Consider the following 27936-nt stretch of genomic DNA (forward strand, 5'->3'; position numbering starts at 1 on the left):
TAAAAACGACACAACTTAAAGTACCGCCAGCAAAATTTTCAGTTCAGCCTTAAGTACCACTAGCAAACTTTTGGCATATAAAGTAATTATAATAAATCTGCACGTGTGCACCCCTGACAGGGCGTCTGCGTATCACTGGTGGTACCCGTACCCAGAGCTGACCTGAACAGGGTGCAGAGCCCAGGCAAATCAGCTCATGCGGGGCCCCATTGCCACTCCAATCTCACGCACCCTGGATGCGAAGAAGCCACTGCCGCTATTGGTAGGGGTGGGGGGTAGTGAGCAGCCGGAAGCCAGCAGTGGCAGTGCAGAGCAGCCAGAGCCACTCTGCTTAGATCCACAGTGCCCCCCCCCCCAAAGCACAATGGCCCTGCCCCTACCATGGACTGGGAACCATGGGCGTAAGGCGGTCCAAAGTGGAATGAATGCCTTTATCTGACCCCTCTTCAAATAAGGGTTAATTTGTTGCACTTTGAATGCGCTCTGCAGCCCCGCACGTGTGTGCGGGTAGATTGCTGGACAACACTCCCTTCTGTCGCGCTAAATTAGGGTTTGACGCCTCAAGACGGGGCGGCGTCTTCTCTGGGGCCCAAACGGCCGGTGCCCCTGCAGACCCGCTCCGCCGGCCAGGGCTTTACCACTGTTTCCCGGGCCCCCGCGCCAAGCGCGGCCCAGGCCGGCTCCGCGGGGCGGCTCAGAAGCGAGGAGGAAGGCTGCGGGGCGGGGCGACATCACTGAGTCTGCTGGGGGCTGGGCCGGGGCTGGAGAAGGTGCCGCCGCCGCCGCCAGGGACCGGGCTCTCGCGCCTCGCCCCGGCGGCTGCAGGAAGGAGGTGCCCGCGCCGTCTCCCGCATGGCTGCGCCGCCGTCCCCGGAGGAGGCCGCCCCGGGACCCGCGCGGCCCGGCAGTACGCAGGCCTCGCACCGGTTGCTGGCCTACAGCGACGCGCTGCTCTCCATCATCGCCACCGTCATGGTGAGTGCGGCCCGGCCCCGCGCCCCCGGCTCTCTGCTGGCGGAGGCTGCCCCGCTGCGATTTGTCTTGCCCTCCCCCCGGCCCGGCCCGGCCCAGCCTCCTCCAGGCCTCCCGCACCCACGCTCACTCCCGGGCCCCGGACCTACACCACACGGAGGGGTCCTTACGCAGGGGTAATCACTCCGAGTTGTTCACAGGCTTGCTCGTTATTGTCTCACTAGCGCCTCCAAAGCCCCAGTTCGGACCTCCCCATTGGCGACACATAGCAGGTGTATGTGCAACCCCTGAATGTGGCGGCACACCCCCTGCGTAAAGGTGCCGGCAGGGCCCATGGGTGGTCACCGTTTGCAATCCCCCCTGCCACTGGTGGCGTCTGCAGGTGATCCACAATCACCACTGGCCACCACCACCGCTGCAGGTGGCGTACAACCGCTGGTCAGCACTCGCCAACCCCACTGACGGTGCTGCGCTGCCTACAGGAGCTCCCCACTTACACACTCCCACCGGCACCACCTGCAGGAGCCAGGCAGCCTTAAAAGATGCCACCAGCACCACCTGCACGTGCTGTGAGGTATTCTGATTAGAACATGTTGCAGCAGTCTCAATTAATTGATTAATTAGACCGCTCCAGCGTGCCTCAGTGTGCCATGGATTCAGCATCCCGTTTCAAAATGGTGGTGGGGGCACTTTAGTTTAACTAAAGCTCGTACTAAACCTCATTCAAGGAGCTTTAATTAAAGTACCCCCACCACCGTTTTGAAAAGTAGGGCAATGAAGCTACACATATCTGGTACATGGGGTGGGGGGTGCTGAAGGGGTTGCAGGGACAACAGAACACATAGTTAAAGCTGTGAAATGTGAAGTGGTGCAACAGATGGAGTCTTGGAAATTTAGAATGAGGAGGAAAAAGAGCCACCAAAAGTTGCTGAAGAAATAGAGAGCCAGGAGAGAACAGTGTTGCCAAAGCTGTCCAGTTGTGACTGTTAGGTATACTGTAGTGTTGTGCTAAGTGATGACGGAACTAAGCCTGCAATTTGATTAAGAGCGAGCTTACAGAATCAGGTAGAATGTGTTAGAAACCACAATCAGAGACCAATGAAGATGGATTTCATAGAATCATAGAAGTTGGGTCGGAAGGAATCTTGTAGATCTTCAAGACTGACCACCTGCCTGGGCAGAAGAAAAAACTGGGCTCAAATGATCTCAGCTAGGTAGGCATCAAGCCTCCTCTTAAAGACCCCAGGGTAGGAGCCAGCACCACTTCCCTTGGAAGTTGGTTCCAGATCCTAGCCACCCTGACTGTGAAGTAGTTCTTACAGATGTCTAATCTAAACCTACTCTCCAACAACTTGTGGCCGTTATTCCTTGTTATGCCAGGGGGCGCTAGTGGAAACAAGGTCTCTCCCAACCCCTTCTGCTCCCCCCTAGTGAGTTTATAGATGGTCACCAGGTCCCCGATTTGAAAGAATGAAGTTGCAAATTGTACAGCATTTTGAAGAATGGGAACCGCAGTCATTTTTATTGAAGAATGGTTCTTTCCTTTACAGCAATGATTCTCAACTGGGGGTTGAAGCACCATGAGGTGTCGTGAGACCCTGTCAGGAGTACTGTGATGTCTGGCCTTTGGGCAAAGCAGTAAGTGCACTGCTTGCTCCTCCATAGTCTACCACATAGTCCCTTGCACGCTCCCAGGGCTGTTTGGAAGGGACTGCAGGAGTAGGTGGCTTTATACCCTCCTGTGGGAGTCCCTGGAGGAACAGCAGTGGCTGCAGGGCTGTGCTTCCCTCTTAGGTACAAACTCCATCTATTGCACCACTTCATGTTTCACATAGCTTTAACTAATACCAATACATAGATTAGCCATGAATATGTCTTCTTTCCCATACGTACACTGGTTTTCTTTCATCTAATATAACACCCATTGTCAACTCTTTGGAGCAGGAGTTGCTTTCATTAAGGGTTAGTGTGGTGCCCATCCTTTAGGCATTTTGCATTATTGATCTTCTGCTTGAGATGGAAAATGATGTAACGTGTTAGCTCAGGGTGCTATAATATTAATACTAATACTGGAAGTACCAGCTGTCCAAATAGCATATGTACATGCATTTACGGAGCTGTTGCATTTATTTTTGCAATGTGTAAGCAATAAGTTTCCCATTTCATTGCAAATAGGATTGGTTAAAACAATAATATATTTTATTGGACCACTCTACAGTTGCTCCAGTACCTAGGTCTGCCTAGATATTGCTAAAAATCTTTGCCTCCCATACAACATCTAGGCAGTAATTTAGTTAAATTTGTAGTAGCACTTAAAATATCTGGCATCTTATCTTTTTCAAACTTTATTGCTTTCAGTGACATAAGTTCATTTTAAGTATCTGAAATATACTAAGGCCACTACTTGAAAGTTGGGCTTGTTACCCTCTCTCAAATCCAAGTAATACATTGACTTTCCATCGAGTCTCAGGGAGTGTTTGTAGATTGGTAAGTATTATCCCCATTTTACAAGAAAGAACTGTTGTAGTGTGATTCACTAGTGGTTAATGAATACATAATCATAATATCATGATATATGAACACTATCTATCGTTTCTTTTCTGTATGATAAATCTCGTGGGCTAGAAGGGGAAAAGGTTTATACTCCATTCCAGTAATGGGACTTTTCTATTTCAGATTTTACCTGTGGCTCACACGAAGATACATCCAGATCAGGTATTCTGTTTGGCATTTTGGATGCATTACTCCTGTTTCTGTTTCAGCCAGAATTAAACATCAGTTTTACTTTCAGTTTCAGATTTATCCTTTGTGGTCAATGTTGCAAGACCTTAGATCAGGGGTGTCAAATTCACTCCATGCTCTGGTCTGGATCCTAACTGCAGAACTGCTAGATCTGGGGCTGGCAGCAACAGTGGTTGTAACCACAGTAGTAACAATGATAACAGTAACAATCACAGAGCTTGTGGCAGCGACAGCAACTGCAGCAGTGGGGCAAGTGACTGTGGACCAGAAAATTGTTTGTTGTGGCAGAGCAGAGGGGCAAGTAGTGGTAGGCCAAGTGGCCACAGGGTGATCAGGATTGTGTTAGCACAGCCCTTGCTCAAACCGTGCTGCCATAAGGAAAATTGACAATATCAGCAATTGCCTTTTTTTGGCTGATGTGGCTGATAATGTCACCAAAAAATGCCCCCCTCCCAGCGCCACTATCACCCACCCCTAGCACAGCCTGGTGCAGACCTGGCCTCAGCCCGCAGTGGCAGCCCACCCTCACCCCGTGTGCAGATCCAGGAGCAAACGGCCCCCATGCGCTCCTGGTGTGCGTACATTAGTGGGAACCGCCCGTACCCTCCAGACAAGCCTCTTGCAGCTCCATCCTGTGCTCTGCCCCAGCCCTGACCTCACTCCCACTCCCTCCTTCACTGGAGGGACCTCCCTCTGCCCTTGCCCCCATGCTCCGTCTCTCCCTCTATCCTTTCTCCCACAGCAGACTTACCAGCCAAACACTGCCGAGCTGTGCTTCTGGCCACACGTCTGCAATCAAATCGGTATCAGCCGATATCCATTAAAAGCTCCTTAAAAATCAGTCACTGGTATTGGCCCAAAAATCTCTATCAGTGCACTCCTAGTATTTCCTGTATACTATGAAGTCATTACTTAAATAATCTGGAATGTCCTTATGAAATAGGCTTTTGTTTGTTAAACTTAAGCTGTCTCTAGTTTCCTTGGGACACTTGACAGGGTTGCATCTGCGGAGTTAATATTGTAGTGCTTGTCATTCTAGGTTGCAGAGAACTTAAAAAATACATTTGTCCTCATTTAACAGCATAGAATTGGAGGCACAAAATCATTGATTTGCCTGTGGTCTTGTACATGCCAGCCTAATTTGTAGTTGTGCTTTTATATTTGAAGACAAATGATCTCTCTTGCTCTTAAAAAAAAATAGCAGTACAAATAGCTTACATACTTGTTTCACAGTGGTTCATATTCTTAATTTTGCATACTATATTGTGACACATTTTATGCAATCACTTAGCTAATTATTGTAGACAATCCAGAATGCTTGCAAACTATTTATTTGATTATCTGATAATGTCTAGCTAGTACATTTGAGGGGAAAAGGGATTGCTGGAAGAAATGTTTATTTTCATGTGCAAGGTATCATTCCAAAAAATATATTCTGTAGTGACCAGCTACCACCTATTTACAGTTATTGCTAGTAATTTCAGAAAATAATATTTCTTATTTCAGTATTTGAAATGACATGTTTTGGGTTTGTTTTTTTTCCTATGAATGTTATTATATTTTATTTCAGGAACTGGGTGAAAGTGTTCAGCAGCAGCTTCTAGCAAAAATTGCAGTATACCTGATGACGTTTTTAATAGTAACTGTGGCCTGGACAGCACATGTGAGGTATGAAAACCTATAGCACTGCATTCTGTCACAAAAGTAGTTATTTTATTTTCAGAAGTTAGAGAGAGAGTTATATTTTACTAATAATGACAAGAGAGCCTTAGTCTAGTTTTTTCTAAACAATTACATGAAGAGACTCAATATAAAGAACATCTTTATTACACCCAGAGAAAATTAAAATTTACAATAGTCCATCTCTTTTGAAGGTTTTAAAGTTATTGCAAACTTTGCACCCCAAAGTCTTGAAAACAACTTTTGTCACATGTACGTTTTAAGCCAGTGGGGTCAAACCTGCAGGCATGCTAGCGCCTGTGGAGGCCATGAAGCCTGCCAAGTTTTAAGGAGATAGGTGTAGGGATTTGGGGGAAACTGTTCCTCAAGCTGTGGACAAGCAAAACTCGTGACGTTGGTGACACTGTGTGTGTATTAAGGCGCAGCAGGGTGAAAGCTGCAGGCCTGCTAGCCCCTGCTGTGGCCATGAAGCCTGCCAGCTGTCAAAGACATAGGTGCAGGGGTTCTGGGGCCCGGCGCCTCTAGCTGCTGACAGGCAAAATTCGTGTCATGGATGCTTGTGGGACTGTCTGTCTTGGGGCAGAGGGGGGTGAAAACTGCAGGCCTGCTAGCTCCTGCTGAGGCCACAAAGCCTGGCAGCTTTCAAGGAGATAGGTGCAGGGGTTCTGGGTTCTGGGGCCCTGCACCCCTAGCTGTTGGCAGGCAAAACTCGTGTCTTGGGTGCTTGTGGGACTGTATCTGTCTTGGGGCAGGGGTGGGGGAAACTACTGCAGGCCTGGCTGCTAGGCCCTGCTGCGGCCACAAAGCCTGCCAGCTGTCAAGGAGATAGGTGCAGTGGGGTTCTGGGGCCTGGAAGAACTGTTTCAAAGCCATATCTCCTAAGACTTAGGCTCCAGATTCATACATTGTAAGGCCAGAAGGGACCTTGGAAGATCATTGGGTCCAGCCCCCTGCACCAAGCAGGAAAGACAATTGGGGGTCAGGTGACACCAGCAAGGTGACCATTCAGTCTCCTCTTGAAGATTTCCAGGGTAGGTGATCACACCACCTCTGGAGGGAGCTTATTTCATAGTCTGGACATCCTAGTTTTGAAGTTGTTTTTCCAAATGTTGAGCCTGAAACAATATTCCAGAAGTTCTTGACTGTTACTCCTAGCTTTCCCCAAGGGTGCCCTGGTGAACAGTTGTTCACCAAGCCCTAGATGTACGCTTCTGATGTAGCGGTAAGCTGCTACCAAGTCCCCTCTCAGCCTTCTCTTTTTCAGGCTGAAGAGTCCCAGGTCCCTCAGCCTTTCCTCATATGGCTTGCCGTGCAAGTCTCTGATCATATTGGGTAGCCCTTTTCTGGACTCTCTCAAGCTTTACCACATCTTTGTTAAGGTGCAGAGCCCAGAACTGGATGCAGTACTCCAGCCAAGTAGAGCAGGAGAATCACTTCTTTGCGATGGTTTTGCTGGAGATGCATCAATTGCTGCATGCCAGGGTATTGTTGGCCCTGCTGGCTACAGCATTGCACTGCCAGCTCGTGTTCATACTGTGGTCAATTGTTACTCCCAGGTCTATGGTGGCAAGTGGTGGGGGATTTTCAGCCCTGCTGCGTGCTGAGAGGCAGCAGTTGCACAAGCATCCATGTCATGAGTTCTGCCTGTCAGCGGCTAGGGGTGCAGGGCCCCAGAACCCCCCTGTACCCATCTCCTTAACAGCTGGCAGGCTTTGTGGCTGCATCGAAGTCTAGCGCCTCCCCCATGTGCCCCAAGATAGACACAGTTGCAAAAGCACCCATGACACGAGTTTTGCCTGTCAGCAGCTAGAGGTGCAGGCCCCAGAACCCCTGCACCTATGTCTTTGACAGCTGGCAGGCTTCATGGCCACAGCAGGGGCTAGCAGGCCTGCAGCTTTCACCCTGCTGCGCCTTAATACACACACAGTGTCACCCTTGTCACGAGTTTTGCTTGTCCAAAGCTTGAGGTACAGTTTCCCCCAAACCCCTGCACCTATCTTCTTGAAACTTGGCAGGCTTTGTGGCCTCCACAGGGGCTAGCATGTCTGCAGGTTTGACCCCACTGTGGCTTAATACACATGTGACATGAGTTTTATTTTCAAGAATTTGGGGTGCAGTTTCCCCAAACCACCTGCACTTATCTCCTCAAACCTTGGCAGGCTTCATGCCCTCAGAAGGGGCTACCATTCCTGCAAGTTTCATCTAAATCAGGCCAGAAATGACAAAGTTATAGGATGTTTTGACCTTTGCCATTATCTCCTATAGGCGAAACGTCAAAACATTTTTGCCATTTCGACCCTGTTTTGACGGAACAGCTGTTTCAAATCAAAACAAAATTCTAAACAAAATGCTGGTCAAAACAGAACACTGCTGTTTCGCACAACCCTAGTGCTCAGCACACAGGATCAGTGAAATAAATAAAAACAAGTATTGTACACATAGGTAAAATCCCCCTGTTACAGTTGTATACTGAAAGATACACACGCTTTTCACTTGGAATACTTAATGTAATATCTAAAATTCTACCCCACGCACTTAGAGAGTTTACATAGCAAAACTGATCCCAAGCTTGCTTTTTCTGATTAGTAACGCTTCCTTCTTTAGTTGTATTTCTCCTAAAGTAAGCATGTGATTGTAGAGAGTGCATTTTACAGAGCCATGGATTTCACTATGCACACACCTCCCTTCACAACATGCTTTGTTAAAAGGAAATGAACAAGCAGACTTCTGTTGAATGTTTGTATTGCCTTACCTACTGAGGGCTATTTGGGCTACTTCCAAGTCTGTTATATCAAAACCTGTTTGTTTTGGTTGAGCACTACTGAGGACAGAGAGCCATAATTGACTTATTGCTGTGCGATGAAAGTAGTTCTGTTATTTTTTTCTGCTGAGGTATTTTTCTAATTCTCAATGACATACTATACATACATCCAGTAACTAAACAGCAGTTTGATAGAGAATTTAATTCAGCTTCTTGTTTTTCTAAATTCTCTTTATCTTGTACACGGGTTAGCAGCCTTTTGCCAGCACGAGCTGGAGTTTGTGACCTGCTGTAGCTGCAGGACAAAGGTCCTCTCCCTTCCCCCCAGCAGGCACCTGTCTGCACTCACTCTGTTCCACTGTACTTCCCTTGCTGCAGATCCTTGGCTGTTCTGCAGCAAGTGTAAAGTCAGATACTCCATGCCACCCTTGTGCTGGACTGGATTTCTTTGGGCTTGGATCCAGTCTGTGAGCCATAGGTTGTGTGTCAAGCAGTCAAAAAAAATACTAGTTTTAAGCAACAAAAAGGGTGGCATTTCTCTCAGCATCAGCAAAACTCTTTCCCTCCCTGCTGCCAGAGCTAGAGCCATTTCAGAGAAGGACAAGGACCAGAGTGAGGCATGCTTGTAGCTCTATTCTAGCACATCCCCACCTTCTTTTAGAAAGTGCCTGATGCTTGTGCTTTACTGGCTTATTCATCCTTACACTACTGGTATAAATTGCTAAGCAAGGGAAATAAATTTGCTATACAGTATTATAAGTTCACTTTTTTGGGTGTCAGTTTGCGTTTTTGTCTTGTTTTTGCAGACTTTTTCAGGTGATTGAACTCATAGACGATGTCGTGGCTCTTCTAAATTTGGTGAGTTCATCATGCAGAGTTGGTATTGATTTAACAAAAATTGCTGATACTATGGGTGACTAGTGCCACCCGAGTCAGGGGGGGCACATGTCCCCCCCAGCAACCAATCTTGCTGCCTGGGGGAGCAGGGGGACCCCTTAGGGCCGATCACACCAACCGGGGGGAGGGAAGGGGTTGGTGCCAGTGGTGCTTCACCTGGTACCCCCACTCCCTGGCCAGTGCTCGCAGGGGGGACGCTGGCGCGCCTGTCTGCCCCCTCTCCTCATCCCCCGCCCATTGCCTAAGCAGGAAGCGCAGCCTGTCAGGGGGTGTACCATTGCTCTTAGGGCTGCCCTCCATGCACCCCCTACATATTGCCACTGGCTGACGCAACTACACTTCTTGTTATGTTTTTATCCACACAGTGAGAAGAGAGTCTTTAACTCTTAATTTGAGTGGTATAACTTGATTAAGCAGGGCAACAAAGAATCTTACAGCTTGATTTTTTTCCCCCCCTTTTTTGCTAAGGTAAACTATCAACTAAAAGTAGATTTAATTTGTCCAGTCATAAGCTGAAGAAAAATTTACTAATAAAAGTTCATTCATCTGAGGTAGTTCTTGTAGCAGTTCTGAAAGAAAGGGTCTGTGTACTGGCTGGACTTGTTCCAAGTGAAAGTAATGAGTCCAGAATGCAAATTTGTGATTTCATTTTGTCCCAAGCCTGGAGGCTCATTTTGGATTGCAGTTTATGGCTTCAGCTCTATTCATAATTAGTATTTTCAAAATCAAGTATTATAATGTACTTGAAACAGAAGGGTAATTGTATAATGTTTTAAAAATTACCAGTGATATAACCTGTCCCAAAATCATTTTCATGAGCTTTACGTTTATCATTCTAAGCCTTAGTTTCAATTTTAAAAATACTTTAAAAATTATTGGTTCATGTTGTAGCATGTTCGAAGAGTTTTATTTTTAAAATTTTGCTCTAATAGGTATACTACCATGGTAAATATGTATGATAATTTGGCCCTTAATGGCAGAAGTGGTAAATTCTTCACTGTTAGAACAGTTAGACAGTAGGATGGAGTCCAGGGAACTTGTGAAATCTCTTCATTGGAGGTTTTCAAGACAAGGTTGGATAAACATTGGTTGGGTATCATAGGAAAGTAGGGCTGGAAATAACCTCATTAGGTCATCCAGTCAGTCCAGCCCCCTGTCAAGGCAGGAACATCCCTGACCAAACCGATCTGGCCAAATGTCTTTCTTACCTTCTCTTGAAAATTTTTAGGAAAGGACATTCTGCAGCTTCTCTAGGTGGCCTGTTTCAGTGTTTCACTGCTGTCATAGCCAGAAAGTTCCTCCTAATCTCCAACCTAAATTTCCTCTGCTACAGTTTGAAGCCATGATCAAGAGGGACTATGCCTAGAGTGTGTTGTAAAGCATTAATTCTCAACCAGAGGGCCACAGCCCCCTGGGGGGGCACCAGCAGGTTTCAGGGGGTCTGCCCAGCATGGCCCAGAGCGGGGAGGATCTGCCTCAGTTCCCCAGGGCTGAGGCAAGTCCTGAGGAAGGATGGGGGTGGGCCTGCCCCATGCAGCCCCACAGCTGCTGTCTTGCAGGCAGCTCTGCAGGCAGGCAGGTGAGGCTCCTTGCTGCTGCTGCTCAGGTGAGTGGAGCCCTGCAGCTCCCCACCCCTGAGCCCCACCCACTGCTCCCTGGGCCATGCAGGCAGGCTGGGGAGTCTGGCAGGTGTTGGGTATCCAGGTTTTAGCTGTATTGGTCTAGAGGCAAAAGGAATCAGAACTCGTGGTAGAGATGATATCTTTTACTAGATAAACTAGATTTTTGCAAAAAAAGTTCTTTAATTGCAAGCTTTTGGGCACAAGCACCCTTCTTCAGGCATAGGAGAAAAGATTGTAAAGTTCTCCTAGGTAGGTATGAAAATTCATATTTCATAGGAGAATTAAAGTTGTGGTAAAATCTCCTGTTTGGAACAGTTCATTTTGTGCAGGCTCAGGTAAACAGACTATTCCAACTTTTCTCTGAGCCTAACCTCAGTGTGAATTTGGGATTTTAACAGAGAAATTGTAGTTTTTAAATAGGGAGCACCAGGATTCCTGCTAGTGAGGCAAGTGGCAGGACCCAGGCAGACGAGCCTCCTCAGAACTGGCACCAAGGACCCAGCTGGTGGGCAAGTTAGGTGGCTGACCTTCTGGTCATTTGGGGCAGTACACACACATACACCACCCTTCTCTATCACTTGGGTAATGTTTTATTGATACATTTACAATTTTAAGCAATTTGGAAGCACGCACACCCCGCCCCCCGATCAGTTGGGTAATGTTTTACTGAAGTATTTACAATTTTAAAAAAATTTGGAAGCCTATCAGTGCCTCTATCATCATAATAAAATACATTCTAAATATCTATATGCTTTGATGTTTGCTTTTGGTTTTCTTGTTGTAGAAGAATGTAGAGCTCCCCCTGACCCCTTCACTAACTAGGATATAAAAATATACTCAAGGGGCGGGCAGGGCCTCAGGGCAGCCTGGGCGCAAGCTCTGGGAAGCTGCAGCAGGAAGGTGGGGGAGGGAGGCACGCACACAGGGACAGACAGACATACACAAGCAGCTACATACACGTGTCCAGGAACACAGACCAATAGCATGTAGAGCAGCACCCAGCAGGTAAGTCTGTGGAGGGGAAGGGGTGGGGGGAGATGGAATGGGGGGGGAGCAGATCCAGCTCCCCATGATGAGGGAGGGAATGGGGCAGGGGCTGGGGTGAATGGGGACAGGGTGGGTCATGGGATGGAGCCATAGGAGCCTTGCCCAGGAGTTCGGGGGGCGGGCAGCAGGGCGCAGAGCCCCGGCTTGCAGGAGGCAGCCCACCTCCACCCCATGTCTCCCAGGGATGCATGAGCAGTGGGGAGCTGTCCTCTCTGCAACCCTGGACAAGCCTCCCGCAGCTCCATTTTCATGACCTGCCCTGGCCTGGAGCTGCATCCATCCCAGCCTGTGCCCTAGCCCCCATTCTCTCCCTCACCATGGGACCCTCAATCTGCCCCCCTTCCCCTCCACAGATTTATGTGCTGGGCACTAATCTACATACCTCGGCTGCATACCTGAAGGGTTACCATATTTCCAGTTTCAAAAAAGAGGACACCTGTTAGGGTGGTAATATGATGGGGGGGTGCAGTGATATGCCTGGACCCTGTCCCTGCCCCTCACTCCCAAGCCACAGCACCCCTCAGCCTTGCTGCTGCCCCTTACTGCTGACCCACCGTACCCTGCATCCTGCCATGGCATGAGGGGATCTCCCCCTCCCCAGGCTCCAAACCCCACACCCCCCACAGCCCACACATTTACCCCATCCAGTCATACAAAGTACATGCATAATTTTGAGTTTTCCTGTGCATAATTTCGAGTTTTTATCTGAGTGATTAAAATTGAGATTAATTGCAACTAATTTATTTAGACATGCAACTAATCGCATTTTTTAATCGCTTGACAGCCCCAGTTCAGACAAGTCCAATGTTTAGATTAAGTCAAGGGTTTTTAACAAGTGTGCCCCTTCTCTCTCAAAGTTCCAGCTCATGTACCCCTTTATATATATATATATATATATTATATTTTTTTTTTTTTTTTTTTTTTTTAAGGAGGGGAGGGCAGATCGAGGGCCCCCATGGTGAGGGTGGGATTGAGACTGGGGCTGGGGCTGCACAGCCAGGCCAGAGTGCAGGACAGAGCCATGAGCAGCTCATTCAGGAGGCACAGAGGGTGAGGGGGGCTCCTGCAAGTGCACGCAACCTGGGAGGGCACTGGGTGGGGGGGTGCCCCCGTATCTGTGTTCAGGGTGGGGCAGGCCCATTGGTGGGGGAGGGGCTACCTAGGCGGGGTGTGCCCAGCTGGGGCAGGGCATGGGACTGAGTTGCATGGGTGGAAGCTCCCACAGCTATGCAAACCCCTGGGAGAGCATGTGCCCTCAGATCTGTGCATGGTACAAGGTGGGCTGGGGCCAGTGCTGGGCTCTTCCCAGGTCCCCCTCCCTGCCCCCCCACCATCCCGGTGCCTGCTGGAGAAGCTACTCATGGCTTTGTCCTGAGTTCTGCCCCAGTTGTACAGCCCCTGGCCCAGCCCCAACACCACTCCCTCCCTCACCATGGGGGCCTCCATTGAGACCATGAATGGCTCATTTGGGGGGCATGGGGAGGGGGTGGCAGCTCCTGCCATTGCATACACCCTGGGTGGGCATGGGGGCATGCGTCCCCAGATCTGCACATGGGGCAGGGTGGGCTGCCACTGCAGACTGGTGCTGGCACCAGGCTGTTCCAAGCAGGGAGCTGGCAGCACTAGGAGGAGGATTATGCGGGGGGACCCTACGATGAATTCTGGAGTGGCTGCAGTCAATCCCATAACCCCCTTCCACCTCCGCCACTACGTGCCCTGAGCGGAGCACTGGGGGGCAGGGGGGGTTACGGCATTCCTGGAGCGGCTGCAGCCCCTCCCATAGTCCCTTCTCACTGCCACCACTACCTGCCCCAAGCACAGCCTGACCCAGCCCCTGCCAGGAAGAGCCTGGTTCAGCCCTGGCCCCAACCTGCAGCTGCAGCTCGCTCTGCCCTATGTGCACAAATCCAGGAGCACGCATCCCCATGCCCTCCTGGCAGCGGGAGCTGCCCCCCCCCACAGAACTCAGTCCAGCACCCTGCCCCAGCTGGGCAGCCCCTGCCCCTCCCCCACCCTCAATCTCCTCAATCCCCACCCCCCAGGCCCCTTCCCTCACAGCACACTTACTAGCTGGACCCGGCTCCTCTCCTGGTTGCCTGTGTGCTGTGCTGCAGCTGTGTGCACACACACAGCGTTTATCGGCCACATTAGGTCTGCATACCCCCTACGACCTTTTCAAGTGCCCCAGTTGACAACCACTGGTCTAACCCAAATGAGAGATACAGTAAAAGCTGTTATCCTGGGGAACAGGGGATGCTGGTTAATCAAATATTCCAGTTAATCAAATGTGCACCATCTGGTGCACTCCCTGGTGTCAGTGTGCCCGGGGAACAGGGAGGGGGGCCCTGTGCAGTCTTCTTTGCCCTGGGCTGTGGCCCAAAGAAGTGGGAAAGAAAAACTCTGCTCACGACAGCAAAACCGGAAGTATCGCTTCTGGGTTTTGCTTTTGCCGGGTCCCTTGGATGCTGGTTAATAGAGTTTTCCAGCTAATAAAGTGCCGGTTAACAGCTTTTGCTGTATTTGCAAAAGGGGAACATGCCAATCTTTTAGCATTACTCCTTTTAAAAGTGGCTAAGAAGGGAAGTAAAAGACATAAATGAAATGTGTATCTGTGATAAAGTTAAAAATGTATGTGTCAAAGCTAATGTAATAATGGGAAGCATGCTAACACTTCTGAAAGCAAACTATATGATCAGGTGCGGAAGTGTCAAGGCTGAAAGGTCATTAGTGTGGCTTTGTAAATTCTTATGAGAGTACATTTGCAATTAGCTCTTCTTAAGATTGCTTAAAATATGAAAGATTCCATGTTCAGGCTCATTAACCGGTGCTAAGGCATTTTAAAATTATACCACTTCAGGGGAGGATTAGGATTGTTTGGTGCTAACTAGCTAGTTTTAAGCAAAGTTCTGAGCATTCCACTGACATAAAATGACCATTTTGGAGTCCTCCAGCACTGAAATACAAGAAATAAGAAAAGATGGATACACCCTTCCCAGCCTTCTATGTACTCTTCTGCTCCAAGAACAAATGGTCCATCTTCCTGAACTGTACAGCAGCTAGCAAGCCCCAGCAGAGAACTGTGGAGGCTGTGGGGCTCCTCAGCAACCCACCCCCAGCAGCCTGTACTGCATGCCCCTGCTTGCCTGAGAAACTGCAGCTACCCACCTGCTGTGAGGAAAGACACTGTCCCTTTAAACTCAAAGCAGCATCTGGAAATATGACAGGAAGGGAGGTGCTACTGGACTTAGCCAAGGCTGGAGCCCTATTCCTTGGGTTGGGATGGGGGTTGTCAGCCAGCAACTGGTGAAGTTTCTGTTTGCCAGCCCTAGTTTCCCCCTTAGCTCCCACCTCGGAGCCTGCTGGTAGGAGCTGTCTCCAGTTTCCCCAGAGGCAGCAGGAAGCTCAGCAGCTGGCTGGAATGGCTCCTACCACCCACAATTTATTGGAACAAGTGAGAGTCTAGTCTTATCTTTCTTTATTTCTTGCATTTAAATTCAATCAAGTAAAATGCTTTTAAACAACTAACCTTTACATAAAAACATCTATGCCCCATGTTTGTTTTTCCAACTCCTGGCGCACTGCTCCAATTCTAGGAACACTGCTCCCCCAAACCCAGAGCACAGTGAGCCCAAGTGACAGGGCTCAGATGCATCCTTACTCACCAGCCTTGTAGTGGCAAGTCTGACCAGTGCACATTACAGACAATATTAACCTTTAACTTGTCATTGATCATTATAACCTTATGATCGTAAGGTAACCTTAACACCAACTAATATTCCTTACAATTGGTACTTGTAAACTCAAAAGTGTAATCTCACCATGTTGACTGGGGCTGGGAGAGTGGAGTGGAAACCTTATCTCATGTTCAGTTAAATACAGTAGTCATTAATGTAGTGTCTAGGAAGATGTGCAGTGATGGACTGGTAGGATGCTGCTTAGTTTGTGTTTCAGCTTTATTCTTTTTTCCTTTTTCTAGGCATGTATGATGCTTATAACTTTCTTGCCATACACAGTAAGTAAACTTTGCATTTCTTTTTCATGTTTAACAAGACTGTTTTAATTTAAAACAAGTATCATTTAACTGGCGTATTCAGAACCCCCAGAGAACATTGTAATATCATGAAGCCTGACCCTATTGCCATGTATAAGCATTACATTTCTGATGCTCTTTAATGGTGTACATCTGAAAAGTGATTTTTCTTTAGGAGAAAAAGGCAATCTTAGAAAGTAACATCATATGTATTTTTTAAACAAAGATAGCTGTTTTAGAAGTGCTTAAGCTGTCTTACCACAACTTGGCATAAATGAAATAGGGCTTTTAAAACTCAAGTCTATAATGCTCAAGAAACATCAGTGCTGATATTTTTCAACTATTGAATATCTGAAACTTCTGTTTTAATGTTAACAACCTTTCTTATAAAACCATAGGCAGATCTGGTATTAGTGCCCCTAGCTGACAAGATCTAACATTTTGGGGGGTTATAAGAACCTGTATTTTGTTGTTTAAAAATCTGCCAGCCTATAACATTTTGAACTTCACTGCTGGGTGTCTGTCTCAAGCTGGTTAATTGAGGTCAGAGGAGGGAAAAAGAGAATAACAGATACAGGTAGGCAGAAGGGCTTGTAACAACTGGATCATGCTTCCCTCCAAGTCACTGAGATGAATTTAGGACCCTGAGTCTCAACAATCCTGTGTATAAGGGATTGGTGCAGGTGCGTGTGACCTAAGAAGCTATGTGGGCTGAGTCCTAGCCTGTAGTTCTTGTGGGGAACACTTTGGGGAACTCAGTGTGAGGGTGTTTTGCTGTAAACAGTTTCATAATTAGGACATCTAGATGCCCTTTTCACCACAGGTGGGAGATGACAGTGTGAGCCCCACAGCAGCCTGTAAAGACTGCTCCCTGACTGACTCCCCATGACATGTTAAATGTTAATGGAAGATTGTTATTCCCTCTGTTGACTACTCTAGTACTGCTACAGTTGTTGCAAGTGTGGCTGACTGTCAGATGAGCAGAGATCTGGGTTTTCCATTTACCATGGAAAAACGCAAATTTTCTCCTTTAAAGGAGAAAAACGTGGGAAACTGCATGTTTTCCCTTGCAGGCTGGCAGAGTTCCACTGTGTAACTTGAAGTTAATTTTGTTAGCATTATAATAATTTGCTACAATAAAAAAATTAAAAAGTATATTTGCAGAGGCAAGCACTCAAGTTAGAAAATGCCATGGTTAAAGTGCAATCTTAATTTGGTCCTAGGTACTTTTCACATAACATATAATATAGCCTGTTAAACCAGCTGCCATAGGAAGTCACTGAGGCCAGGAGCATAGTTATCTTATATTAAGAGTTAGGTTAATTGTTGTGGAAGGGATATTATGCATTGGGCTTCAGGATTTAAGCAAGTTTCTTAGAGCAGAATGGTATGGTACCTAATGTAAGAGTATATCATTTGATCTCTGAAGCATCTGATATGGGCCACTGTCAGATTCACAGTACTGGATAGATGAGTCTTTGGTGCGCTGAAGTATGGCAATTCTTATGTTTCAGTTGTCGAGAAATACTGATAAGGAAATTAATTATTCCATTTTCAGGGCAGGGTTTGAATGCTAGACAAAAAATAAACTTTTTGGACACAGACTAGGTCATATTGATGAGAACAAAAGAAGTGAGCATCATCTCTCCTGTACGATGGCTATAATGTGGTATTTAGAGGATTGGTTTGGGGAATTGGCTTGTAGGTAAAATATATATGGATTGGAATAATGGTCCAGAGCAGTGGAAAGAGTTAATTAATTTCTAAAGGCCTGGTTGTCACCCAATTTCATAGCCTTCAAGACAGACAGGATGTTTAACCCAAGGAAGCAACAAGGCCAACAGATATACTGTACACATAGCCTGGAAAGGTTTGGACATGTACCACACTGTTCCATAACATAAGATAAGGTGGCACCAGTTCACAAGGGTCCAGAGCGGGGGGCCTGAGAGTTCCAGTTTTGGGAACAAACCAAATTAGGAGAAGACCTGGGAAGCCCAAATTAGGATGCAGGCTTGTGAAACAAAGGAATATACTGCCAGGACAGAATGTGAACAGTATGACAACCACAGAAAGACCAATCAGCAATAGCCACGGATGGAGACTCATCAGGAGGGAAAAAGAATACAAAAGAAGGGATTTTAGAGCAACAAAGGGTCCCCCATCTCTGAAAAGGGTTCCATGATAAAGGGTCCTCAAGAGGGGAGCCCAAGGCTACGTGGACAGAAGGGTCCCCGAGAGGGGAACCCAAGACACCATGGACAGAGGGCATACCACCAGCTTGTTTCATCCACTCCACTGGTGGGGGGAGGGGGAGGGACGACAATGACGACTCAGCCTCCAACCTCCAGGCTGCTGACATACGACATTCAAGAGAGAACCTCGGAGTGATGTATTTTGACTCTGATGACATCCCTAGGATTGCTTGCATTATTCTTTTCTGTTACTACTGTGTATCAATAAATTTGCTTATTATTGAATGGAAAGGTCATGGTCAGTCTAAGGGTTTGGGTCTGCCCAGAACAAGATATCTGGGTCATAAATCCAGTGCCAACACTGTACATAGAATAAGAGCAGCTTTTCATAGAAACTCTATCACAATGCATACACATGAGGAAATAAAGTTGCAGAGGCAACCTTATTGCTGGCATTTCTTAACACTTTTTCAATTTCTTTAATGTATTTTTCTCATCATATATGCCTACCTAGCCCAACATGATAGAGCTGACATGGCAGTCATAGTGAGAATTCTAGGAACTGTGGTGCCTGTCCTAGCAGTGAGTGCTGTGCAGGTGCTGGGGTCTGTTGGCATCAAATACATTTCAGGATTGTGGCCCAATGCCAGTCTGAATGATCCTTAGCACTGGGCCACCTTTATGACATCAGCTCCAAAAACACCCCATATTTGTGAAAGCCATGATTATGTGATTTGTATTTACTTGCTGCTATAAAATAATGTCAATAGAATTATGTCTTTTTTGGATAGTCAAGGTTTGCGATAAATGGGGAACCTGCTAATTTTACCTTTCATTTCTGTTTCCCTTCCAAAATTGTATTTTGATAAAGTATTTAACCTACTCGTATTTTTCTTCTAGTTTTCCTTAATGGCCTCCTTTCCTGGTGTACCTTTTGGTATTTTCATGTTTAGCACTTGTGCTGTTATCATTGGTCTTATCCAGGTATGGGAATCATTAGTTTACTCTTTTCTTTCAGCATTAGAGACATGATTTTCTTATCTGAAGCTAAAATTAAGTGTATTAATATTGGATTTTAGAATGCTAGGTAAACAATGTCAGATTATCATATTGCCATTTTAAAGATTGGTATCTCAGGCAACTGTTATGGTGCATGGTTATTGTATTGCTAATACCCAAGTTATCCTTGTTATCTTGTAGCATAGAAAACCTGATGCACTTGATAAACTAATAGAGAACAACCAAATCAGAAGGCTTAAAAGCCTTGAATTGAATCATGATTATTTAGAATGTATCTCTGTCTATAAATGGACTCAGAAAGGTAGGTAATTAGTAAGTAATGGACAGCATTGTGATTTTTTTTTGTTTAGTTTACTTTTCTTTGGGGTTTTCAGTAGCTGTTCAGTATTTGGTTGAGGAGATGTAGTATTGGCAAAGGGATTCATTTAATTTTTTCACTATTTAAATATAAGAGAATGTCAGTTTTTAATGACAATAACATTATGGCTGGACTTAAACATTATACCAGTGGGAAACCTATGATTTGATATATCAAATACAGGGTTAGAAAAAACTTGACTGTAGTACTGCTATTAAAGTACAAGTCAAAACAGTTTATGAACCACCAGGTATTGGGGTTTCCGATGTTTAGGTCCCATTTTAGTCTTTCAGCTTTGATTTACTTAGCTATCCACATATTGGCATCAATATTTTTTTTAATTCCTACAGGCAGTTATAGTAGCATATGGATTCTATCATCCATACTTATTGAACCACCAGATACAGGTGTCTGAAAACAAAACCTTCTACAAACATCATATCTTAAAGATTATTCTAAGAGGACCAGCCTTCTGCTTCTTAGCTGCCATCTTCTCCTTCTTCTTTATTCCTCTGGTAAGTTCCTTAAATAACCATTTTTCCAATAAACTTGTTATGTCTGAAGATATTACCTGACAGTCTTCAATAGTCACATTTAATATTGTTTCCAGTACGTCTCCCTTTTAATTTATTTTTATGACGCCTATAACTTTGTTGCATAATATAGCAGTTTCTGTCCTATCACTAAGGAGATTTTAAAATACTCTGCACAAAATACCAGATGTCTTAAAACAGGGAATGCTTCTAAGCAGTAGAAGTCCTGTAGTTCTCATCCCTGCCCAGTAGTTCTCATCCCTGCCCAAACTGTAGCCCTATGTTACACCTGAAAAGCATTACATTTCCCACTTCCGTCAGCCCACTAAATCTGTTTGGAATTCTTCAACTAGGAACCCAGATAACAGATTATCTGAAGTCTTTCCTCTGTCAAATGTCTGTAGTTCCATGTCACAGGATTTCCAAGCTATTAATTTAATTTTTTTTTGGTTGCCAGCTGGAATGTAGGCAAATGTATGTGTATAACTGCCCAAGCCACAAGGATTTCCTAGACTCCTACCTGAGAGCCACCACAAAACTTATACGCTATTTAGGACATGTTCATACACTATTCAGAGTTCTAATTTGATACATAGATCTTACAGTGACCTTTTATATGCATGAGTTTTACCCTGTGGGTAAGAAATGGTAGGACTTTGAAGCATTTCAGGTTTTTTTTAAAAACAGTTGTTCATAGGTATTCCTTGTTAGGAATCTGTTAAATTTACTAAAACTGTTTTTTAAAAATAATGTTATCCCATGTTCAGATCGGTATGGACTGTGGGGGTTTTTGCCTTCCTCTGTAGCAGGGGGTGTGGCCCTCTTCCTGGGATCTCTTGAATGCATATTAACAGCGTCTATTAACTTTTGCAGCAGCAGGACATTGGCCGGCATGGTCTCTCTGCTTTACCTGCGGCAGGTTAGGATATTATGTCACGGTTGACTGTGTAGTTTTGCTACACACAATGGATTTGTATGTGAAGGCTTGGAAGGGATGATCCTGCCTCAGGCAAGGGGTGGGACTAAGTGATCCCTAACATTCCCTTTTAGCCCTACTTCTCTGAGATTCTATTCAGAAATATTTCAGTTTATATATAAATTATAAAATCTGGAGTAGCGAATCTAAAAGACTTTTGTATAACCCATTTTCTTTGATGTGAGTGACTCGTCTGAGAGAGACGATACAGTTCTATCTAGGTCTATGAACTTTGTTGACCTAATTGAACAGTAAAGGACATGACAAAAGGAGAATTTCTTTTGACATGGTACCCATATCATTGCAGGTAGCACTAGGAAGCTCATGACTTCCTAATAACTTCATTAGTACTATAAAAATGGGGATTAAACTTTTGGGCCACAGTACTAAGAGAATGATAAGTCTTCTTCCAAACTCAGAAATTCCTATTTACAAATATGAATTATAGAAAGGCAGCATTAGAATGTGTTCATAATGCAGATTAGTCTTGAGTATTTGTATTCCTTGAGTTGTAGTGACCGTGTATTTGGCTAACTACTTTTTTCTTGCTTTAAGCAATCAGTTTGTCTGAATTTTGTTACTGTCCTAAAATGTATAGTTTTCTATTTTAATCAGATCTATTCAGTATTGTAAATTCCTGGTTACAGCTTCTGATTTGTAATACTTGATCCATGAAAGATAACAAACTGTGCAATTTTAACTTTGGTTCAAAAATTTACCTCACAGTAGTTAAAAGTTAAAATTGTTTTCATCTCTTTCTGTAGTCTTATGTGCTGCTTGGACTGGTTATCTTTTTTCCACACCTCACTCGATTCATTATATGGTGTAAAAGTAAGGCTGTTGGTAAGTAAATGCATTCCTTTTGGCTACTCTTAATTCCAGACACTCCATTATATTGTCAAAGTGACAAAATTATCTGATTCATAAGGTCCTTTACTGTTGAAAATTTAATGAACCCAAGTTAAAAAGAACCAAGGCACAGGAAAGAAATTTCGTTCCTACTCCCAATTCCGTTTTTACTAATAGAGGCATCAGTAAACTTTTCCTACTCTCCTTCTGTTCTTGTAACCTTTTCCTTGGTTTTCCCTTATTTAGTCTTATATCTGTAGAAGACATCCCAAGCTTGCCTCTGAGAGTCCTTCTGTATACAAGAGTGAAATTTCACAAATGGAGAAAGATTTGCTTTCCCCCTACCCCCTTTGAAAAGCTGAATTGCCCAGGAATTGATATGCATGTCTGATCTCTGGTTCTGGCTCCAGCAACAGTCTTTGCCCCTAAGCCCCAAAATGACATTTAATATCTGCTGCAAATACAGTGGCTACAAGCAAAGCCTTCTGGGAGCCAATATCATCTACTTAGAGAAAAATAACAGCGATGACAAACAAATACTGAATATCCCCATTGGAAACAAGGGGTACCATGTACAGTAACATCTCTGTTACCTGAAGGCATGTGTCCTGCTTCTACCCCACTGAATTCTTCCATGTGGGGAGCCAACATCTGCTGCATTTTCCTGAGGTGCAGCCCAGGAGTTGGGGTGAGTGGGGACAGGCAAAGCCCAGGGGCAAGAGGACAGGCAGAGCATTCGTGCAGCCCAGTGGCTGCAGGCAGCTGGTGCCGGCTGCTCCCAGGGCTTCTGCACCAGGGACTGGGATGAGTGCTGTTCTGTTCCCTCTGCTTTGCTGTCTTGTGCAGCTCCAGGAGCAGCATGCCTCCCCCAACCCCTTCCCTAGTCCCAGCCTCACTGCCTCCCTCCCTCACCACCAGGGGAACCTATCCCTATTTCTTACATTATGAAGTGTGTTTGCTTTATGCAAATTTGATTTATGTGCTGTTCTCCGGGAATGCATACACCACAAAAATCAAGGGAAACCTGTATAAGGGTGTAAACAGACATTGTATTCGTGCACCATAAAAATACTTACACTTGTATAAGACCAAGCAGACACATATCCATGTCCCTTGTCACATTACAAATGCCCAAAATTTGTGGTTGCAACATAGGTGATGTGATTATGTGCTGCTATTTTGCAGCTGATGTCTGTTTGCTTTAAGGTGGGAGAGTGTGGGCAGCCCAGAGCTGCCCATGCTCTCCAACCACCTCAGACAGGCAGTCCCAGGACTTCAGGGGCCCAATCCTGCATGCCCCAGGATTTCGTATTCGAGGGATACATGGAATAAGGCCCCTGAAGCTTTGGGAACATTTGCCTGAATCCCCCATTTGGGATTCTGAGAGAGCATATTGACACCCTGGTGTGGTCTTGGGGTTGCCTGGATTGGCGATCTCAGCCCCAGAACCTCACCAGAGCTGGGTTTCAATACATTGTCTATTGTCCCTCAGGATTAACAGGCAGGACAACAGGTGACTTTTGTGTTTTGTCAAATGAAGCAGATAAACTGTGCAGGGGCACATCTTGGCACAGCTGATCCACTTTATTTGGTGACATCTATTTATGTATAAGTACTGGAGAGAGCTGACAAAGATTGGAGCACAGCGTCCAACCTTCTTTATTGCAGAGCCCAACTACTGGAGGTCAGCCAGTAAAACCTTGTAGTATAGGTTAGGTCTAAGAAAAGAGAAGACAATGTTTCATACAAACTTTTCCATTATAGCAAGTTGCTATATGAGTAATGTGAAGCTTTGACAATATTATTACAGTAAAAGGAGTGTCTGTCTTAGCCATGGGTTGTAATAAAGCAGGGGCTTTCACCCCTGACCTATAGACCAGATCCAGCTGCTGGAGTAGTGTCAACTAATGGAAATCTTTCATGCAGATATAACTGTTAGATTGTAACAGCTCATATTCTCATACTGGTATAATCCTTATATCTGTCTATACCCTGAATTGTGAAAGATGAGCAATGACATGCGTTCCACAAGTTTTTGTAGAGAGATTGTGTGCAGAGAGGGGAAGGGTCCCAGAGTAGACTTTCATCAATCTAATCTAACACTGTTAAATTAATTTCTTTCATTCATAGTAAACATAAAAATTGTGGTTTGCAGGTGTGAAAGAGGATGAGGAGGAGCCTCATAGCTTAGAGTCCTTCTCTTTCTACCTTAGTGAACCTTTGAGTAAAGAACGAGTAGAGGCATTCAGTGATGGTGTTTATGCTATTGTAGCAACCCTGCTCATTTTGGACATATGGTAAGACTTTGGACCAATTGACATACCTTATATTGTCGGTGTGGGTGTGGACACATGTAACAATTGAATTATTCCTAAATGTCGCTGTTTGGAAGCTAGTTCAAAATAGTCCCAAGTCAGGGTGTGGGCACATGCACATAAGTTTTTCAGATATCAAAAGAGAATGGAATTATATTAATATGATTTCTATAAACAATTGGCATTGTTACATTAAAGGGAAAAGACACTATGGATTATTAGCAGAAAAGCGCCATGCAACCAAAATTCAGGATTAATAGACACTGCCCTTCTTTAATATGGTTATATTAGACATAATGTTTTCCCATTCTCAGAAGTTTTGGGGAAAACATGCCTTATCAGTCACATGCTTAGAAAATCAGACAGGTTCTGTCAGGCAAAGGGTTAAGTTGGCTTCTAGATTCTAATTTTCATATCAAAAGAAATAAAGTCCCACTTGAGAACTTTATTGCTGACTAGTGAATTGCCCATCAAGAATGGTGTGGGGAGCAGGGACGAAGCACTGCCACCTACCACCCCGCGTGGCCACTGCCTCCCAGGAGCAGGGTGGGGGGAAATTACCCCACTGTCCCCTCCTTCCCCCTCTTCACCCCACACTGCAGCTGCCTCCAAGTGGTGGCCTCACTCCACGCCCAGCCCTGCTCCTTGGAGGTGGCGTGGGGCAGTGGCAGTGTGGTGCTTGCCTTGCCCTCCTCCATCTCCACCAACATTCTTGATGTGCAGTTTGCTAGATGACAGAGGGGATGGGCAGGGGAGGCAAGGCCAGTGCCGCACCACCACCATCCCGCACTGCCTCTGCCTCTAAGGAGCAGGGCTGGAGGCAGGTGGCGAGGCCAGCAGCATTGGCCTTGCCCCCCCCCACCCCGCCCCGCCCAAACCATTTACCTGTTCTTTGAGTTATAACATTATACCATTATTATGCAAACAAAAATAATAATTTTTCTCTCAACAGTGAGGATAATGTTCCTGATGCCAGAGAAGTTCAAGACAAATTCCATAGTAGTCTTATTGAAGCTTTAAGCAAATATGGACCAAATTTTCTTGCCTACTTTGGCTCCTTTGTAACAATTGGCCTTCTTTGGTTTGTCCACCACTCACTCTTCCTTCACATAACAAAAGCAACTAGATTAATGGGACTGCTTAACACACTGTCATTGGCTTTCATTGGTGGGCTTCCTCTTGCTTATCAGTTGACCAGTGAATTTGCAGAAAAGTCTCGCAATGAAATAGAAACTATTCAGGTCAGCTGCGTTATCACTTTCTTTGCCAGCATCTTTCAGTTTGCAATTTGGATCACAGCTCTCTTTCATGAAAGGGAAACGTTGCATCCTTTTGCTAGATATGGTGGCAAAGAACATGCCTTCATGTTTGCCAAGCTTGCCCTCTACCCTTGTGTCAGCCTTGGTGCCTTCTTTCTAACATGCTTGTTAAGTAAATTCAGCACAGAAATTTTTCACCTCATGCAGATCATAGTGCCCTTTGCTTTCCTTGCTCTGCGTATCCTTGTCAGAATCTCTTTGGTAGTCATAAGGGCTATGATGAATCTTTCCCAATGGAAGGATGTGTCCTTGGAAGAAGAGGAAGCTTGTTTGTCTCCTGCAGAAACACTATCGTAGATTTCCGTGCTGTGCATGTGAAATTGTAGCATATTTTAATTCTAACTTGCATTATTTTGATGTACTGGATGGCCTTGGTGTATAATAGATACGGTTATAACTGGGGCCTCTTTAATTTTTACTCATCTTCTTCAGAAATGAAAGATTTTAAAACTTGGTTGAGTGCAGGAGCTAAAAAACAGCCTGCTTTCTATTCTTCATGGACTAGTGGTATAGCAAAATTGCTGCTTGAAGCATCGCTGCAGTGACAATTGCTTTAGAAACGCATTTAAAAGGTAAGCGGCATTATCGCCTTGTTCTAACAAAGCTTACAGAAATTACGGTGGCCCCAACAGCAGACTGGTTAGAAGCAATTTGCTGCAGCTAGATAGGAAGGTAGAGGGCATCCTGAGGGAGCACCCAAAAAAACTTTTTTTTTCTTTTCTTTCCTTTTTATCCTATTTAGGTAAGTACCCATCCCTCCCTCCTCACTCCCCCCATCTCCCGCTGCCTCCCCCAGTTTCCAAAGTTTAAACCTTCAGCCTTCCATAAGGTGTGTTCAGAAGTGCTCTACGCACATTTTACAGCACTGTAATTTAGAGTAATTTTTATAGCACTATAAATTTACAGTGCTCTTAAACATGACAGAAGTGCAGTGTTTGGTAGTGGGTAGCGGAGGGCTCAAGCGTCTCTGCACTTTCCAAGCTATGAGGCAGGTGGTGCTCCACAGCCTCCTGAGGCTTCTCCGCTGGTCAAAAATTTGACTAGTGTACAGAAGTTATTTAAAGCACTGTAGGTTGCTAAAGTGCTGTAAAATGCTGTGCTTCAAATTTAATACTTCATTTAACAAGGGTTAATTTAAAGTGCTTGCCCATTTTTAAAATGCTGTAAAGCCATGCGCTTTTGTTAAGTCAGCAATAAAGTGCTTTAAATGGTGAAAAAGCAATTCCTGTACACACCTACAAAGCCCTTCTGTTCTTTGGCTGCACTTTAGAAGCTTCTTTCTTTGGGCTTGCTCAGCTGAACATGTGCTTAAATTACACAGAGGCCACACATTCCCCTCCGATCTCCCCAGACTGCCTTAACAAAAATGAAAGTCCATTGTCAGTTCCATTGTTGTTGGTTTTTTTAATATATTAAATGCAATCATTTCAAGGGGGTTGAAACAAAAGAATTTTTCAGGGAAGAAACAAAGAATATTCAGGGAAGAAATTTTAATATCTGTGGCACCATCAGTAGCTTTGACTCTTGTTTCTGAAAGAAATCTGCCAGACAGGGTAATGAAAGAGGGGTCCATGAAGTTTTGACTCTTCTTTTCTGTCTCTGCAAAACCTGTGGGGACCAAAACAAAGAGGGAACTTCTCCATCAGGCCCCATAGGGAAGTCCAGTTTACATGTCAGCATCTGAGAGGCATGGTGTAGAGAACACAAGATTTCTCTACTATCTATCCCAGTTCCTGTGTGAAGGAGTTGACCCTTTCTTTACCTAGCTAGCAGCTACCTATGGAGTTAGCTCAGTATCTATAGGCCAGACAGTCCTAGTAAGAGGATAAAGAATGATGCAACAGGAGAAGATGAAGTTGCTGAATTTTTGCTTTTAGGCTATGTGCCTTTCCCCTGAAGACGTCTGCAGAGTTGGGAGCCATTACTTTGCATTATGAATTATCTGAGTGCCTGATACCTCTGCCACTGTTTAAAACTACCCAATAGGCTTTTACTTCTCCTTAAAAATATCATAGCAAAAAACAAATACATTACTTATAGTGGAAAAACCATTTATACAATTTTGTCCAGTCCAGAAAACACTTGTGATTTTTTTTTTTAGTTCAATGCACTTTAGTGTCAAAAAGTAGTCATTGGTGTTATGCACCTGTTGCAGGCACTGTGTCTTAAGGTATGAAGATTTATTTTTTGTACCTGGTTGTTCAGTGGTTTACAGTGGGGTTGTGCATTATATTATATGTTGCTGTTCACTGTGAGATATGATTAAAGTCATTTTTTAAATCTGTTTTGTTTCTCCTTTTTCATGCTGCTGTACAACTGATATGTGTTCACAATTAATTCAGATCAACTAAAAATAAAATCATTTAACATTCTATTTCTGTTCTTCGTATGAAATGAAAATCTTATGTTTAAAATTAAAACAGTGTATTGGGAATACTCTCCGCTCCCTCTTGCTTAAAGTTAAAGATAGAACAACAATTGTTTAATCTTTGGACTGGAAACTGCAATGTATTTAACTGGACATAAATATTTTGAATGGTGATATGTTCCGACAACAGAATGAATTTATGTGGTCCTCATTAAAAGTCCTTTAATTATACATTTCCCCTCTCATTCTTTA

The 27936-nt window shown here is 45.0% G+C and overlaps 2 protein-coding genes across 2 annotated transcripts in view; one reads left to right on the forward strand and one right to left on the reverse strand.

Moving 5' to 3' along the window:
* Positions 1-1503, reverse strand: part of LOC149868658 (S-adenosylmethionine synthase-like) — a 48442-nt gene extending 46939 nt beyond the window's left edge. Inside the window, exon 1 of the mRNA XM_090038969.1 lies at positions 1122-1503. The gene's annotated coding sequence lies outside the window, so the exon portion shown is untranslated. The remainder of the gene's footprint in view (positions 1-1121) is intronic.
* On the forward strand, positions 724-27906 carry TMEM175 (transmembrane protein 175). The gene is made up of 10 exons (XM_090038966.1): positions 724-975; positions 3649-3687; positions 5285-5382; positions 8962-9013; positions 15698-15733; positions 18847-18930; positions 19675-19839; positions 21598-21676; positions 23838-23979; positions 24950-27906. Exons 1-10 carry the CDS (start codon positions 853-855, stop codon positions 25611-25613), a joined length of 1482 nt encoding a protein of 493 aa, XP_089895092.1. The 5' UTR covers positions 724-852; the 3' UTR covers positions 25614-27906.
* Positions 27907-27936: the final 30 nt, after the last annotated feature.

Source organism: Crocodylus siamensis, chromosome 3 (assembly GCF_052110815.1).
Source record: "Crocodylus siamensis isolate JL-2025a chromosome 3, ASM5211081v1, whole genome shotgun sequence".
NCBI classification, from domain to species: Eukaryota; Metazoa; Chordata; order Crocodylia; family Crocodylidae; genus Crocodylus; species Crocodylus siamensis.

What these genes read in the sequence shown, in the direction of transcription:
- TMEM175 (XM_090038966.1), top strand. Translation starts at nt 853, where the DNA reads ATGGCTGCGCCGCCGTCCCCGGAGGAGGCCGCCCCGGGACCCGCGCGG. An exon ending in CGAAGATACATCCAGATCAG is followed by an intron (nt 3,688 to 5,284) that starts GTATTCTGTTTG and finishes ATTTTATTTCAG; the next exon opens with GAACTGGGTGAAAGTGTTCA. An exon ending in GCCTGGACAGCACATGTGAG is followed by an intron (nt 5,383 to 8,961) that starts GTATGAAAACCT and finishes TTGTTTTTGCAG; the next exon opens with ACTTTTTCAGGTGATTGAAC.